This window comes from Festucalex cinctus, chromosome 19 (genome assembly GCF_051991245.1).
Source record: "Festucalex cinctus isolate MCC-2025b chromosome 19, RoL_Fcin_1.0, whole genome shotgun sequence".
Classification (NCBI taxonomy): Eukaryota; Metazoa; Chordata; class Actinopteri; order Syngnathiformes; family Syngnathidae; genus Festucalex; species Festucalex cinctus.
Genome location: NC_135429.1, coordinates 6198265 through 6214884, shown reverse-complemented (window position 1 = coordinate 6214884; position 16620 = coordinate 6198265). Strand labels below are relative to the sequence as shown.

Sequence of the window (16620 nt, the reverse complement as noted above, 5' to 3'; positions counted from 1 at the left end):
TTTAAATTATTATTATTATTATTCCAGTATAAGAATATCCCTACTACTATGATTTGAAAAACTCGTAAAACAAATGTTTATTCTTCGACGTTGGCATAGTATATAAATACAAAAACTAAAAACCTCACACCCCCAACAAACCAAAAAAAGTCATACAAGAAAAAAATCTTGACGAAAAAAAACCCGCTCTCTCCCAAAATATCCCTTTGATAAAAAAAAAGCCCTCATAAAGAGGGGGAAAGAAAACAATCTTTATTCTTGGTCTAAATTAAACGTGTTGTTTGACTTGACGGTTCCTGTAATTCCCATTTTAAGTGATGCCATGACAGGATTCGGCCAGCAGAGGGAGCCGTTCAAATGCATGATAGCGTCATGACAGGATTTTGCCACCAGAGGGAGCCGTTCGAATGCATGTGAGCGTAACCCAGATGATCAGACGTACTCATTCACGAGCTGTGACTCATTTCGCAGCACCACGTCGTCCTGTTCTTTGCACGTGGTGCTGACTCACAGCTTCCGGCCGGTGATGATAAGAAAAGATCATAGACTGGCTTGGGATCAGTTTTGCTCGAACAGCCTCCCGTTATCGCACACGTGATTATATACTGGAGTGGAAAAATAAACGGAGGCACCTGCAAAGGTTCCACACCCCAGCGGCATGGATGACTCACCTTGGTTGTCAGGTGATCAATCACCGCCTACTTGGCAAGCCAACCTTTAACAAACACAACTTTGAAAGCAGAGGGACGTCAAATGAAGAGACGTGATGGCTTTTTATTCAATTTATTTATCTTTAAAGAACCAATACGAACTGGGGATGCGTTTAAAATGGGAACAGTAACATTAAAAAAACAAAAACAACAAAAACTGACCATTTTCATTCTTATCCACTTTGCCTTTCAGATGTGGGGGAATATCAGGCTGTGTGCGCACCTTTTTTTTTATGGGGGGAGTCCTATTATGTTGAAAAATAAATGTACCTATTTCAGAGGTGTCTTAGTTTCATCCTGTATACATGTCTGATGTAAAATGAGTGTGCATGTGTGCAGGGTGTCACAGCGGTTTGGTGGGCTTTACTGAGGTGGACAGACTATTGCACTCCAAGAAAAACAAAAAGACATGGCTCTCAAAAGGAAGAAAAAAAATTAAACAATTGGAAATCAGTGTCCTTGCCCCCTGCCAAACTTGCTACTCCCCCACATATCACCTTGTGAATAAATATTGCAGACATATTCAAACTCTGTGAACCTTCCAAATAAAAGCGACTTGAAACTTCAAGTGAAAAAAGTGGGAGAAAAAACAAAAACATTACTGCATTTTCAGTGAGAATAAAAAACACCCCCATACCAAAATGGACAGTCACAATAGGTCTCAAAAGGTTTTATAAGATACATAAATGTGTTCCAATCATAAAATTAAATGTTTGCAGAAATAAAAATCAAATTTCTAATATTGCATCCTTTCATCACCACATTGTGAAAAATTAAAGAAAAAAAAAATCACAAAATGGAAGTATAATATCCCACGATTGTAGCAGAATGAGGCGGGGGGAGGGAGAAAAGCAACAATAGAAAAAAAGAAACAACAAAACTAAACAACAGGATGGACTCTAGCTGAAACAATATTGGGCCGTGGTTGACAGTAGAACCGGGAGGCGGGCCCGTCTGTGTGCTTTGAACTTCCCATTCATTGGTTCGGCTGGTGTACCCCCACCATCGGAATTTCGTTTCATTCGGTGACTCGCTTGTTCTCAGTTCAATTAACCATGACTCAGTGTTTACAAAATCATCACAAACAATTACTGTTAGCGCTCTCCCCGTTTTATTTTCACCCTCCCCCCTCCCGCTCGAGGTGCATAGGCAGGTGCTGGTGGGCCGGCTTTACTGCACGCAGCAGCTGTGGCCGTTGGGATCCTTGAAGCGCAGGCGCATTTTCGGTCGGTATTTCTCGAGGTAAAGAAGCTGTTTGGAGTTGAAGGCTCCGCGTCTCTTCCTATGGAAGAACAGACGAAAAAAACAAAAAAACAAAAAAACAAAACCCGATCATAATTTGAATTGTATGACAGCGTATGAGGGCCACGTAAATTTAATTTTCTCACAAATCTACTACTTTAGAAACTCGCAAAATTGTCATTTTATAAATTCGCAAATTGTTTTTTTTCCCTGAATATTGCCCGCCCCCCTCGAAAAGATTTAGCTATTTATACGTGGCCTTTAATACGCCGTCGTCAAGTTTGGGCCCTTTTTCTTCGACAGCAAAGAAACTTGACTTACTGCCTTATGAACTGCACGGCATCCTCATACTTCATCCCACTCTCAATGAGAGCCAAGGCCACCAAGACCGGAGCGCTGAGAGGTGGATGAATTCCGACGCACAAGGTGAGGGGCAGACGGTGCGGGAATCAAAGAGGTAGGGGAGGGGGAGGAGAAGAGAAGAGAAGATTAAATACCACAGTTCACAAGCTTGGTCGTCGGTGCGACGGCGGGGCGGAGGAGGGGGTGTTTAAACCTGGGAAACCGGCCTGGGAAATCAACAGGGGTGCGCAGGGTTCGCGTTGCCCTGCTGGGGCAGCGGGTTCATGCTACACGCGCTACAATAAGACAGGGTGCTGCTTTCTCACCGGAGAGAGAACAGTCAGGGAAGGAAAATAAATATTGAAGAAAAAAAAAAGAAAAAGAAAAACCGTAACCGCACATCAGCAGGTCAAATCTCAACGCTGGCAGGGTATTTCCTTGGGTTTCCCGCAGGATAAGATTCGAGAAGGAATGTGAGAAAGACGAGATTAACAGTGATATAAAGCTGCACTCAAGCAAGGTTAGTTAACGAAAAAACAAACTAAAACTAAAAAAAACAAACTAAATATTAGCGGTTATCTATTCGCCAGAGGGTCGAACAGTCACCTGGGAGTTGCAGTACTAGTGATGTCATCTAGCGGCAGCCAATAAAAAAAGTGCCACCAGGTGACATCACTTTGACGACAGCCATGCTCAATGCAGCCCGAACCACAACACTATGTAAACAACTCTTTGTTTTTGGTTGATGTGAGAAAAATAGGGATGGTATATACCAGCCTTTATTTCAAGGTATTTTGTTTCATTCTTGAATATTTCATAAATTAATAAATGAAGTAACGACTCACTACAGCATAATAAAAATGGCAACACAAAGAAGACTAGTATCGTAAAAAAAAAAAAAAAAAAAAAGAGGGCAGTTAAGGTTGAAGGCAGCTGGTGCGAACTCGCCCTAACTGAGGCACCAAAAAACAAAAACAAAACAAAAAACGTGTTGAGGAAGCCAAAAATGAAGCTACTAACCAAGAGTGACAGTTATACAACATCCAGAATGCAAAATGCTGGAGGCCAAACACATCTGATTGGCTACATGTGCCTTTGTGGTCAGGAGACTTTTTTTTTTTTTTTTCCCCACAAGCTTGCCCACATCATGTGCTTCTGTCTACTTTGTTTCGGGCTTGTTTTGTTTTTTTTCTTCCCCCTTCTTTAAACTGAGTATAGAGTGTGTGAAATTCTCTGCCACGCTTGTAGTGGATTGAGTTAGTGCCTGCGTGCACTTCGCCAATACAGCCTCATGACCGGCCGACGGATCACATGCGTTACAGGGTTGACTTTCAGCCCTGATGCAGAAGCATCGGTTCTCAAACTGAGCAAACCCATCAGCTGATGGCCTACATTTAAAGAGCACAAGACGGCAAAATGTTGAATGAACGCAGCACGGGATCGCGCGAGTGCACTCATTTTATACATTTACATCTAATTAAGTTGCGAGCTGCTAAACAACAGCGTATTACTGAACTCGTTCCCGGCGTTTGGCGAGTCTGCCGCCTGCGCAGCTCGTCTCGCTAATGTTGAGGCCAACACAAATACGCTAAAAATAACTTGACTATGTTGAACGTTGTTGTAGCAACCGGCGAGTTTGAAAGGGATGACGCCAATGGCAGTTGCCATATTAAAACGCACCGCTGCCTGGAGAGTAAGCTCAAAATCTCCAAAGGAAAGCAAACGCTGCTCCAGATAGAAAACGTGGATCACAGTCAGGTTAACCGGAATGCCGTACTGTTGCACCTTGTGGGCTTTTCGAGTTAGGATTTGGCACTACGAACAAAAATTACAGCGTCAGAACCGTAAGAAGTAAACAAAGGTGAAGAAGTATGAAGTGTGATAATTAAGGGCTACTGGATGATAAGCATGAGAAAAAATATGCTGTATTACATTGCACCTCTAAAATGACCATTAAAAAAGAAAAAAAACATTTGGGTAAAAAAATGTAAACAATCTATTTTTAAACAAAATATAGAATAATTAGTGCAGAAAAAATATACCATGTTCATTTCATATAAATAAATGTTAACCTTCTTCACCAGTCTCATCACTTTAATAAACATCAATACATGAGTTAAATGGAGGCAATTCACTTCACAGAGTTAGCTCATTTACACAACTCCCCAAGCTGCCAATCCTATTGTGTCCCGCTGAGACGTCCCCTTTGGAGCTTGAAAAAAATAAAATAAAATAAAAAATAAAAAAGTTCAACTTGACTCACCGGCCAAGCCCTGCCACACAATGCACGGCGATGCAGCAGCCAGGTTCATCTCGAAACTTGGTGTTGAGCAGCTTGAGCCAGTCGTCCACGATGTGGGTTGGGGGAGGGGCACCATCGTCGAAGGGCCAGTCCTTTATAGGCAGAAACAAAGAATATTTGCTCTAATTAGGCGTGTCAAAATTAGTGCGCTATTCTGAGTTAATTTAAAGTTCCTTTAATGCCACTCATTTTTTTTAATGTGCGATTAATAACCGCTCCTTACTTGGAACTGCTGTACTGGGGAAATTCCAGTCAAACGCAGCAGACACGTCCACGTCAAAATTTAGCAGTAATAAATTTAATAATAATATATATATTTGTAGAGACTGGGCTCAAGTACTTAATAATTTTAAAAAGTAACTTCATGTTAAAAGATTAGATAGCTCTTAATATGAAAAGAAAAATGCACTGAGCTGGCTGTCACAAACATCTTACAAATGCAATTATGCCATCTAGTGGGGGAAAATGATCTCACCACAAATCAATATCACACTTTTGTTTTGTTTTTTTTACAGTACAGTATATCTTTTTAATTTTAACTCATTTTGAATTATTATGAAATTACTGTATCAATTACTAAATGTTGTAGCCGTATTTCTATGGGTGACATTTTTTCCCCACATTTATGCTAACGAGAGTATGGAAATTATTTTATTGTACATTTACAACAGATATGAAATTTGTGATTATTAACTATTGAAGTCATGCAATTAATTACAATTCAAAATTTGAATCGCCTGACACCCCTAGTTCAAATATGATCAAAAAGGAGAGAAACAACAAACACTAAACAAGATCATTGTGGTCTCTCACCAAAACCTGGATCCCTTCCTTCTCTACTGGAGCCTTGTCGTAGGTGGCCTCACACACTCTCACCAGTGTGTTCACCGCAAACTTTTTTAGCTCCTGGCGGGCATAAAAATAAAAATAAAATAAAAATAGATGCCAGACTTCTGGTAAACAGATGCATTCATAGAACAAGAAGACAACAGATGCGGACATACCTCGGTGAACTTGTTAAGGGTGGCATTGGTGGGATTGTGGGTGATGAGGAACCTCATGCACTCGTAGGTTATCTCGACTGCAGCGGGGCGGTTCATGTTGGCGAGACGGCTTTAGAAAAAAAACAATTACAATACAAAAACGCTTACAAAACAAAAAGTCACTTTTTGGCTATGTCAGTAGACAGATTTGTGTAAATGGCTGAATAAATAAAAGGAGGACAACAAGGAGATGACGGGTCGACTAATGAGGGTGATGTACACAGAGGACGGGGAACAAAAACTAGTCCACAACACCCCAGGATGTAAAAATAAAAATAATACAAAAGCAAAATTTAAAAGAATCTAAAAAAGAAAAAAGAAAAAAAAGAAAGAAAAAGATGGAGAGACTATCCGAGAGTCAGTTTACCCCATTCAGGAGAGCTGTTTGTGATTGGCTGTTCAAAGAGAAAGCGGAAAGCAAAGAGTTGTCGTATTGGCGGGGCAGTTGGGGGTGCCGAGAGGACTACGCGTTATCCAGGAGGGCTCTTTTCTTTCTCGTGTTAATTCCAAAGGCAGCGCTTCCAAGGCCAATCACGGGGGTTTCTGGGTAGCGTAGTCTTTCAGGGGGCAGCCGATTCACTTCTCCACAGTGGTGAGGTGCTGTGCCTGGCAAAATTCACCGCTCAAACACGCCATATAGGTACGGCCCAAGTTAACACAGAAAGCCTGTCAAGAGAAAAGCGAGACAAGAATTAGGGATTATTTCAAGTCAATGACTGCATTTAGTTCAATTTTTAATACAGCGGGATATTACAGTAAGATGCGCAGACACTTATTTTTTTTAACACAAGTGCCTGTTTATGCTCAGACATCAACGGAGGCCTCTGAACCGCTCAAGTGTTTGCTTTCATTTAACTCTCGGGGAAAAAAGAAAGAAGAAAAAAAAAACACTGACTGACTCTTCTTAATTTATGAGTCAGCTATGACCTGATGACACCTTTTAGCAAGATCACTGTCTAATATGAGCGCGCACGCACGTGCTTCTCTGAAGAGGACAACAGTGCCAAGTCCTTGACAGTCTAAACCCAGCCGCCACAAACTGGTTGGAGCCGTCTCGGAGCAACGTGTGTAGGGGGCAGAGAAGAGCGGGGGGACGGTGCATGACGGTAGTTAAGCGGCTCTCGCTACGCCGGCTACATACGGCAGGCGGCGAGCGGGAAGTTGAGCTTGGACTTTAGCACTGTGTCACAGGCTGTAGTCACAAGGTGAGGATTACAGGGTGGGCAAAGCTTCAAACGGCCGATGTGATCCCATCATTGATTTGACCTAAAGGCTTTGTTCCAAAGATGGCTACCTCAGAAACTATACGGCTCTGATAGGAGACTAATAGCACACTTGTTGTCCATGCTGTAAAATGTACACGAGTGCACTGTAGTGACTACAAAATGCAACGCAAACTGAACCCTAGTGAGCTTCCCAACAGAGAAGTGGGTCAACTGTATGCAACGTCAAGCCTGCTGTCACTGTGATGATGGTAAGGCATGCAAATCACTTGGGGGGGGAAACATGCTACCTCACTCTATAGTCACACTGTTTGTGGAAGCCATAAGCGCACAGGAAACATAACAGATATGAAAGTTTGATTTACGTCTGTCTTCTGCCACAAAATTGTAAATAGTATTTAATTTGTATTTAACCAAATTAATTTCCCAAAAATTGTATACCATTGGGCCTTTCCAAATCTTTTAAAATTGTATGTATTAGTTAAGTGTAGAAGTAAATATTTTCACATTGTTTTGACATTTTTTGTAATTGAATTATTCAGGGTAATCCATTCAAGTATAGTCGTAGACACGTTGACTATTTTCTAAACAATTTTTGTATTCAGATTAATAAGCTTGTGTTTCACATGAGTGTTTGATTTTCGTTACTAATATCAGTCCCACCACCCCCACCCCGCCTGACAACCACCAGGCTTAGCAAGTTTTCAGTAATTAATTTAAATCTTACGGATTTTAGACATTAACTAATGAAAACAAATCTATGTTCTGATGAATACATTTTAAAAGAATCATTGATGAAAAGAAATGCAGTCAAATCATAACGTACGAGATAGCCGAATGTCCATGAAACATTAGGTCCTATGCAGAATATCTATACAGTATAAATAAAACTGAGAGAAAGGTCAGCTGAGAAAGGCTGCAGCCCAGTGAAAGGTCCCTTGAGGAAAGTTCCTTTGGCGCTCACCACATGCTTTACTGGTAAGGGAAGGGCCTACAATATCTGTACTGTATGCGTGTGTGAGAGTGAGCGAGAGGGGCCGAGGGCTATCAGATTGGTGGAGAGTTTCCCAAATCAGCTGGCCTCCACCAAAAATCAACAGTTACTGAAGAACAGAAAGCGATTGAGAGTGAAAAGGGGAATTGTGAGAGGGCTGAAAGAGGCTGCGCTGGCTGATAAGGGGGCCGCGCTATCTCAGAGCAGAAAAGAACGCGCAAACCTAAACAGGTGATAGTGATAATGTCACCACAGAATGGGAACCAGGGCAGGGGTATCTTGAAACTGCAAACTCATCGCTTTAGGTGAAGTCACCATTGGGTAGTATGAGAACAAAAAATAATTATACTCAGGTTTTATGTTAATGGGGCCCACTGAAAACTAAGGTTCAATAAACTCCTCTTTTACTACCAGCTTTTAGGTGTCCTATATTTAACCACCGTGAACATCAATTCAAAAAAAGTATCTAGTCTTGATTGGATTGGGGCCATAAGGCTTGGAACAAAATATATAAATGTCTCACCAGGAAATGTTTTTTTTTTTGGTACAAAATGTAATGTCTCCGTCCATTTCTGTGTCCCAATACAGCCTGCCCTGTCGAGTGGTTTCAGAGTTGTGCCAGAGTCTGGCTCCTGTTTTGTCTGGATCCAGACTGGGCATGACCAGACTGTACAACTTTCAAGCAGCTGGAGGGCTAATGTGCTATATGGGAGCTGAGTCAATAGGGCAAGGGGGGTGTCATCCGTTGCTGCTTGGACAGGCAGGTGGCTAGACAGAGGAGGGGATGAGTGAGGAAGTTCCCGTCCTCCTTGGAGTCAGAGCAGCATGGACTGCCCCGCATAGATAAAGGGGGTTTGATACCTGTGCCCTACATACTGGAGACACCTGTTTGATAGGCACTGTGCGCTGCAAGTGTTGACATTTTCGCCACAAGAATGACTGTGAAAACTTCCAAATGGCAGCATGCCATTTTCTCAGCAGGGTAAATATATTAGGCTTCAAACTGACTATGCAATCATCACCATCCAAATGACTGTCCACCCAGAGAGCTTTGCAGTTAAGTCTTCGTTTAGCTCTACTCCAATAACACAACTAAGAAGTTAGTCTTCCTTTTTTACCTGTATTCGCTTTACCTGTATGAAGTCTGATAATGATCCTGATCATGAATCAGGTGTGTGAGTCGAGAGAAACATGGAAAACGGGCTGGATAGTGGCTCTCGAGGACTGAATTTGGCCACCCCTGAAATAAAGGTTCAAAGAGGCCCAAGATTAATGTGTTGTCAATATATATCCAGAAGATATTAAACACATCTCATGGATATAAGCACTAGACGAGCCGTACACGTTGAAGAAAGACACCTAAGATAAAGCTGGGGATCACACCTGTTCAGTGGCCTAGCTGGCTGTGCGCTATGACGTCAGTGTTGTCGGGGTGGGCAGATCTTGCCTCTATATAGAGCTTGAATCATGTGCTCACACAGAGCACCAACAAAAGCAATTCATGTGGACAAGAAACCTCGAAATATCACTTGAAGCTGCCTATTGTACAGTCAATCTATGAAGGACATCATTATTTCAAAACCAAACAGACTAGATAAAAAAAAAAAAAGCAAAAATAAATAAATAAATAAATAAATATGAACCAATTTCGACCATGTGCTCACACAGAGCAGAAACAAGGCTCTGATCTGTTCCGCCACTGATGTGCCAATGTATCTGAAAGCGAATGTAAAAACTGAGCCGGAAAGTGTCTGAATGACAAGTAACCGCGTCAAGCCAAGGTAGCAAAAGACAAGTCGAGGCAAAATACCCACTGGCGATGGATGTCAAAGTGTGTGCGGTGAACGTTAACCCAATTTCTCCTTGACAGCAACACAACTGATGTGGCTGGAATTGGAGCAAAGCATATTGATGACGGACAGATGATATAACAACTGCGTTCCCCCAATGTTTTTGAAGGGACATCTCAGACTACAGTTTTGCAGCTTTGGTTAGCTAACAGACATCAATCAACCTTGATGAGACACCGGTTATAAATGAGTCCTCCAGGGTGGGGTCTCTGGATCACAGCCGAAATGGTCCTTACGTTCACATTTCTTCTTAGCTGTCCCAAGGGACACGAAGTTACCATGCCTAGCTAGCTATTTGGAACGTTTTGAGGCACCGCAGACAATAGTGTTATATTTTATTGACCCACAAAACATGGCCCTATTCAAGCTGATTGCGCTGGTATGGTTTGGCAGCATTTTGCTTTTTGTTGTGAAAGCTTATTTGTATTTTTATTGCATCTGAAATGATGGTTCAAATTTGAGTGGGTAATTGACAACTCTCAAGAAAGCTGACATGTTTTATAACTGAAAGATGCTCTTTAATTAAGTCCAAAGTGAAATAACATCTCCTTCGAGTTGTAATGTTAGTCATCTCAGGCCAAAAGAAACTTGGGAGAGTGACAGAGGTACAACTTGTAAATACAATATGTTCTGGGGCAAGTAGGGAAGGACTATTTTGAAAACTGCGCCAATTTTTTTTATTTTTTTTTAAACAAGGTGCGCAACATACATTTGCCCTGCTTTCTTTTGTATTCTTTAAATACATAGTGTAGCCTCCAAAAAAGCAAACAAGTTATTTTCAGGGCAGAACAAATGTTGGCATGGCAACTTTGGGAGCCCTTTCCCACATTGCCATTGCACCCAGTATATCCTTACTTCCTTTTGCGCAATTTGACAATTGATAACTTCGAGCTTTAGCGTTTATGCCGTAAATAACAGGCTGATGCATTGAGCTTGGTCACTGGTAGACCTTAAAAGCAGTTAATAAATGTACTAATCAAACACTTGCAGTTTGTTTTGTGGCTGCAATCACCTTGTTACAATCACCTTGAAACCTAAAGTTACCATCTGATGACTTCGTTATTGGTTTTAAATCCTTGTAATACTCTGACTAGGCTATAAATTAAAAGTCATAATTAAAAAAAAAAATACAGCCTGTGATATGACAAAGGGCATGGTTTTCAGCACACCAGATTAAAAGCAACCTCTTCTTCATCTTTCCTTACAGTCATTCTGGTTTTGAAGTCTGTTAAAATGTGTATGAAAGGAATGAGGCAAGTTAATACACAACTGTCCTTAGTTCAATGAAAAAGACAAACATCCCGCGTACACTCTCAAACATAAAACCCACTTAAACTCTTTAGCAGTCTCTTGAGACGGCCCAGATAACAAGTGGGACGATCAAAAGGCTGCTAAACCTTGTAGAAGCAGCAAGAGAGCCAAGCTTAGTACCTATGAGATGCCTAATAGTAGCATTTTTTTTTTTTTGGGATTGCCATAAACTGAGAAATTACAGACGACAACGTTACTCATTCACATTTAGGTTATGGGATAATGTAAACAACTATATTCAACACTGTATATTCAACACTGGTTTTAGTTTGTTTTGTTTGAACACCTTCCAAGAAATGCAATGAATTACAGAGTGACTGTTGAGACTCAACCATTCAAAACAACCACAGATGATGTTGCAACTTGGTCATTTTAAATACAAGCTTCTAAGGGGGCGTCTCTACTATTTTTGAATGTGTTATTTTGCACCTGGCAAGTGTTAATCTGCCAAAGAATGTATCAATCTTTTTGGGACGTCGGGTTCCATGAATTAGGATGACCAGCGTGTTTTTTTTTTTTTTAAGACAAAATGGAATGGGAGATTCAAAGATACGATTTCATTTTTAGACACTAATGGTTACGAACCAGAGAGAGAGCAACTGAATAGGTTACTTTCAACCACAAAAGTTTCTGTTGGCTGGTATAATACAGTATATGCAAGTTTTACTTGGTCAGTTGTGCTGTAAAGCAAGTAAAGGGCACATTTATTTTAAACTAGAGCGGAATTCGATGAATCGAATAAACGAATGCAGAGAAGGATGTTGAAACTAAAATATCAATTTCCCGCAACACTTTTCAGTAAGAGGTTTGAAAACTAAATGGCCAAAAACATAAAAAATTGTGCTACTTAGAAGACTCACAGCAACAAAGAAGTACGACTGAGAATGTTCTCAAGCTCACATTGTTGCTCAAGGGTTGCTTAGCCCCACTGTGACATCCATATTTTTTTCTGACATTTAGAGACCAACTTGGCCTTCTGACAGCCACATGGGGGAAAGCCTGTTGCTATACCAACAATAATCTCAGTGGTGGTAACAAATGTGTCTGTAGGGAATTTAGGTATCCCCTGTGAGAGGATCAAAGAAGTGCTTTCAGCTGACGGCAGGACTTTTAACTATGGTGGTTCACAGCAACTTGGTTCTCGTCCACATTAATGTCTGAATTTTTCACTTTTAAAACCGCTCATTTAAGAAAGTCATAAAAGAAGGACTGTGCGTGTGTTGGTATCAAAGCTATCATCTGGCGATTATGGCCACTCTTAACAGCTTGGGGTCATGTTGAGAGTAGTCACACATTTCACGCATTTAATAAGCTCCTTAAGGATACGAGGAAAATAGCATGAAGTCAAACATTGCCGTGGCAACGAGAAAATACAGCTTGTTCTTGTGCAACCACCCTGTTAGTCTCTCAGCTGCAGTTACTCCGAATCTACAACACTGCCTGGAACAAATAAAGGCCAACAGCGGCACACATTTGCTGTCAACAACGGCTCTAATTTTATTGCATTATAAAATGTTTTGGCATTGAAAGGTATTTTACAGATACTTCAAACTCACAAGATCACACCACGTTTCCTACCTGTTGTTTTAGTGTCAGCGGGTAGCTGTGCAGCAGCATCTAGATTAGTCAGTCTGTCAGACACTGCCAGTGCCACTGAGCCGGTCCCTTGCTCTATTGCAGCGCTGTGGCAACAATCGTAAACGAACGCTGTGCTAAGAAGGGCATGATTCATTAACCAATAGCAGATGAAACGCACAAGGTGGCCATGGCTACGCATAATTTTCTGTCTATGGCCTTCCGCTTACTGGCTTGTAGTAACAACAAAAACTTGTGCTTTAAGTTGTAGCATTCCGCTAATTCAGACTAATACTAAATTGTTTTCACAAGTAGGTATGTGATATTTTGTCAACCAGACAACAGGATATTTCAAAATGGTCATATATCCTCACTTCTATATATTAATCTGTCTCTTCGTGTTATCATGTCACTGTAACTATGCTGACCTTTCAACATAACATTTCCGTAAAAATTACGAAAAGGATCCACGCGAATCTTGCAGGCAGCGATTTGACGTAAACTTTTTTTTTTTGGAATCAAATTATTTGATTGCTCGTTTCAGCTAAATATGATGCTAAACGTAGCCATAAAGTAAACCGTTAGGCATCACAAACAGGACATGCAGGTAATGGGAATTTGTCTTACAGAAAGGTATCTCATGATGAGGGCTTTCCGCTCTGCTTGCTTAAATTGTGGACTGTGCACTGACAACTGGAAAGTTTGATGATAGTGTGTACAACAACTTGAGGTTCATATACGTTTGACAAACACTGGCAAACAGCCATTTAATTTGTACATAAATGTTTTAAGAACTTCTGTCACTTTTTGTAATGAAATTTCAATGGTGTAATGCTTTCGCAATCTAATCATGAGGAATTTGGAGATTCCAAACTAGATTGTTTTTAGCTATACTATAAGTTGAACTGTCTGGAGGTCTCCGCTGACTGTGTCATTGTGTGAGTCACACATCCCCCATCTGTTACTGAGATATCCGCAGGTGGTTACAGTGCAACGAAGCAGTCTGTGATGGTAATTTTGTTACGGATGTGATGAATGATAGGTTTGTACCTCTTGGATGGCTAAGCTGTTATGGCCCAAGGTGATCGCATCGGCTTAAAGGTTTCATTCAGCGAGTACAACAGTAGCAGTGCTTTGGATACACAAGTACTTCAAATTGGTTCTCAAACTTTACAAACAAGGAGTACCACAAAAAAAAATACTTGACTTGCCAAGCACCATATTTATGACAGTCGCATAAGTAGGCTGAAATGTAATTCCTAAAAAGTAGGTCTAACAAGTACATAAAACTCACCTTGGTTTGCAATTACGACAAACCATGTTGCACACAAAAGACACTTTCGTGCAATGTTTTTCATCTTCAACGCGCATATCCAGTATCGTAAGCTACACACCAGAAATGATTACTGACCAGGGGGACTCCGTTGGAAGGTCATACATTGAAAACTGAGAGGCATGGGAATGCGCCGGGCCTTTCGTGTCACAGCTGCTCGAGTCAACTTCCTCTCCAAGTACATTTCCTCCTTTCACCTCGGCCCACATGGCTAAATGCCGGAGTATTTTATGCCTACCATTTTATAGCGTTGTAAAAACACACCTAGTGCACAGCACATTTCTACACGAAAGATCTCTGGTTTTAAAAAAATATATTCACAAACATAAATGTGTGCCAACATACTACAGGTAATGGTATGTGCATTTACAGCCGTGCTAATGACCCCTCAAATCACCAACACATCTTTATTCTATATTTTGTCTATGTTTCTGCCAAATTTGATGGAAATTGGTCGCGCCACAGACACATTTTTGGAACCAGGCTTAATACTGAACTGACTAGCAATGAGTCACACTTACAATGTAGGTACGCTAATTTTATTAACTACAAATGTCTTACAAATTGTATGTATCGCAACTACTGTTTTAGTTCAATCTGCACTCTTAATTTCATCACCTGACCACAATCTGCACCATCATTTTATAACGCTCAGCCCTTGTCTTTGCATAATTATTTTTTACCAAAGATAGAAACTTTTTGAAAATAGGATTAAGATAAAGAACAAATCAAAGTTTGAAACACATTCAACAAGAAAAGGTCCGGCCTCAAATCTTGACCTCCGTTGTCTTTTTATTATGAAGTTGACCATTTCCCCCAGTTTTAAATTAAAGAGTCCTCCCTTTATGTTGATCTCAGGAAAGTGACATATATATCACTTGTAATCAATCATGTTTTCAAAATCTGTCTGACGATGTTGATCTCGTGTAAATCAATAAATCTTTGGAATTTTACACACATTCCTATTAGATTCGTTGCACATGTGGTACCAAATGTGATGAACCTGCAATGCGGTTCACTTAAGTGTTGTTGTTAACATATAAGCCTTGTATTATGTTAAATATGACACTAAATAGGTCAACCATGCCCTGGGTCAAGATTTGCCACAAAGGGCGGAAGGCAGTTAGCTCGTTCGCCGTCTACTCATTTTAGCCTAGCCGTAAATCGCAGAAATAAGCACAAAACACTCACCTGAACACAAAATCTAATATATCAACACCGAAACACAAGCGTCGAATACTTAATCCAATCAACCACTGAATGTTGCACGTTAAATTCACCAGGAAAGGCTCGTTTTGTTTTGTTTTTTTCCCCCAGCCCCGAGCTAATGGCTAGCGTTATCTTCATCATTTGCTGACCGAAATTAGTGGAACAGACAGTCTTGATTCTGTCTTAGACAATTACAGCATGGTGAGAACGTGTCAGATTTGCTTCGAATGAAAACAAAAGCCCGGGGATAATGTTAATTACTGTCAGTCGTGACCGTAAAAGTGCCCTCTTCTTTGCCCCCGGTCCCGATAGCAAGCAATGTAGCATTGCTAGCTCGCATGCTAGTTCCCACTCTCTCGACATTTTTCCCTATTACTCAGTCAGTACCACAGCGGTTGTGCAATGACACGCTCTCTTTGGCATAATGTGGCACTTAACAACTTGGTGAGAGTAGCCAGAAAAGCACGGTGACACAAAAATGGTGTCAAATAAACGCAGCTAACGGCTAAATGCTAAGGTTAACGTGGCTGCATAGTGCTCCACACACTTTGAACTTACTTGAGCTAACTGCTAATGCTAAATCTCCGTGTCAGTCTGTTTAAGCGCGGCTCGAAACTACAGTATAACCCGGCTAACATGAACAAAATAGGCCACTTTTCGTTGATGTCTGGCTAGTTGGTATACTTACAAAGCGCAGGCTGAACATTGAAATCCAGTGACTAGCCCGGAGAAAGAGGAGCGAGTGCAGAAAGCGCTGTCAAGTTGTCGTTTTGTTCCTCTTCAATGTGGCACCTTCGACTGTTGATTAGGGAGGAACCTTGCTTGGTGGTTACTTTCATGGCGATCGGGAATGTAGGCGTGTTAGCAACCGGCGAGATAATATTCAATCACTTCTCCAGTTATTTTCCTTTGTCAAATGATTCTTTATATCTTATTCCTGAATATGTGTCATATAAATGTACATTTCGATTGATTCCAAGCGTAGCGATAAAAATCCTGATTAAATAGCACGTATTTTGGGAATATGAATTGACAAAATATCCTGGATAATCCAAAACAACACAATAAACTATTAAAACACGTATACTGTTATATAATGCTGTATATAAAAGTAGAGGAGTGCTTGTGTAAAGCGAAGGAAAGCCGTTTTTTGCGCATATTCCGTCCAGGATTTCCGCGTTTACGAAGACCCCAAACGTAGCACGAGATGTCTGGCGTCAGTGCGACGTAAAAAGAATCCGGGTCCGTGATGACAGTTCCAGAAAGCTCACATTATCTTAGTGCTTGTGGCTTGTTTTGCGTCATCGGTCGACAGCCCACGAACAGACAAATGCTCTGAATGGCGTGTTGTTCCCTAAAAAAAAAATGTTTATTTATCCAAGACTGAGGTAACTTCCCAGTTATAGCGTGTGAATCTAATCTTTCAGCTTCGTGGCTACAACATTAATAGTTTTTTATTTTATTTTTATTTGTTATTTTTTTAAGC

General features: G+C 40.8%; 1 protein-coding gene across 2 annotated transcripts; it reads right to left on the bottom strand.

Moving 5' to 3' along the window:
- Window positions 1–767: 767 nt before the first annotated feature.
- Window positions 768–16301, bottom strand: LOC144007374 (protein tyrosine phosphatase type IVA 2-like). 2 transcript variants are annotated; one of them, XM_077506959.1, is made up of 8 exons: window positions 15823–16301; window positions 8990–9096; window positions 6007–6305; window positions 5601–5709; window positions 5410–5502; window positions 4558–4688; window positions 2274–2348; window positions 768–1992 (listed from the first exon to the last, which is right to left on the bottom strand). In XM_077506959.1, exons 3-8 carry the CDS (start codon window positions 6009–6011, stop codon window positions 1881–1883), a joined length of 525 nt encoding a protein of 174 aa, XP_077363085.1. In that variant the 5' UTR covers window positions 6012–6305; window positions 8990–9096; window positions 15823–16301; the 3' UTR covers window positions 768–1880. The 2 variants fall into 2 exon arrangements, with proteins under 2 accessions (XP_077363085.1, XP_077363084.1); XM_077506958.1 differs by lacking the exon at window positions 8990–9096.
- Between the last annotated feature and the right edge of the window lie 319 nt (window positions 16302–16620).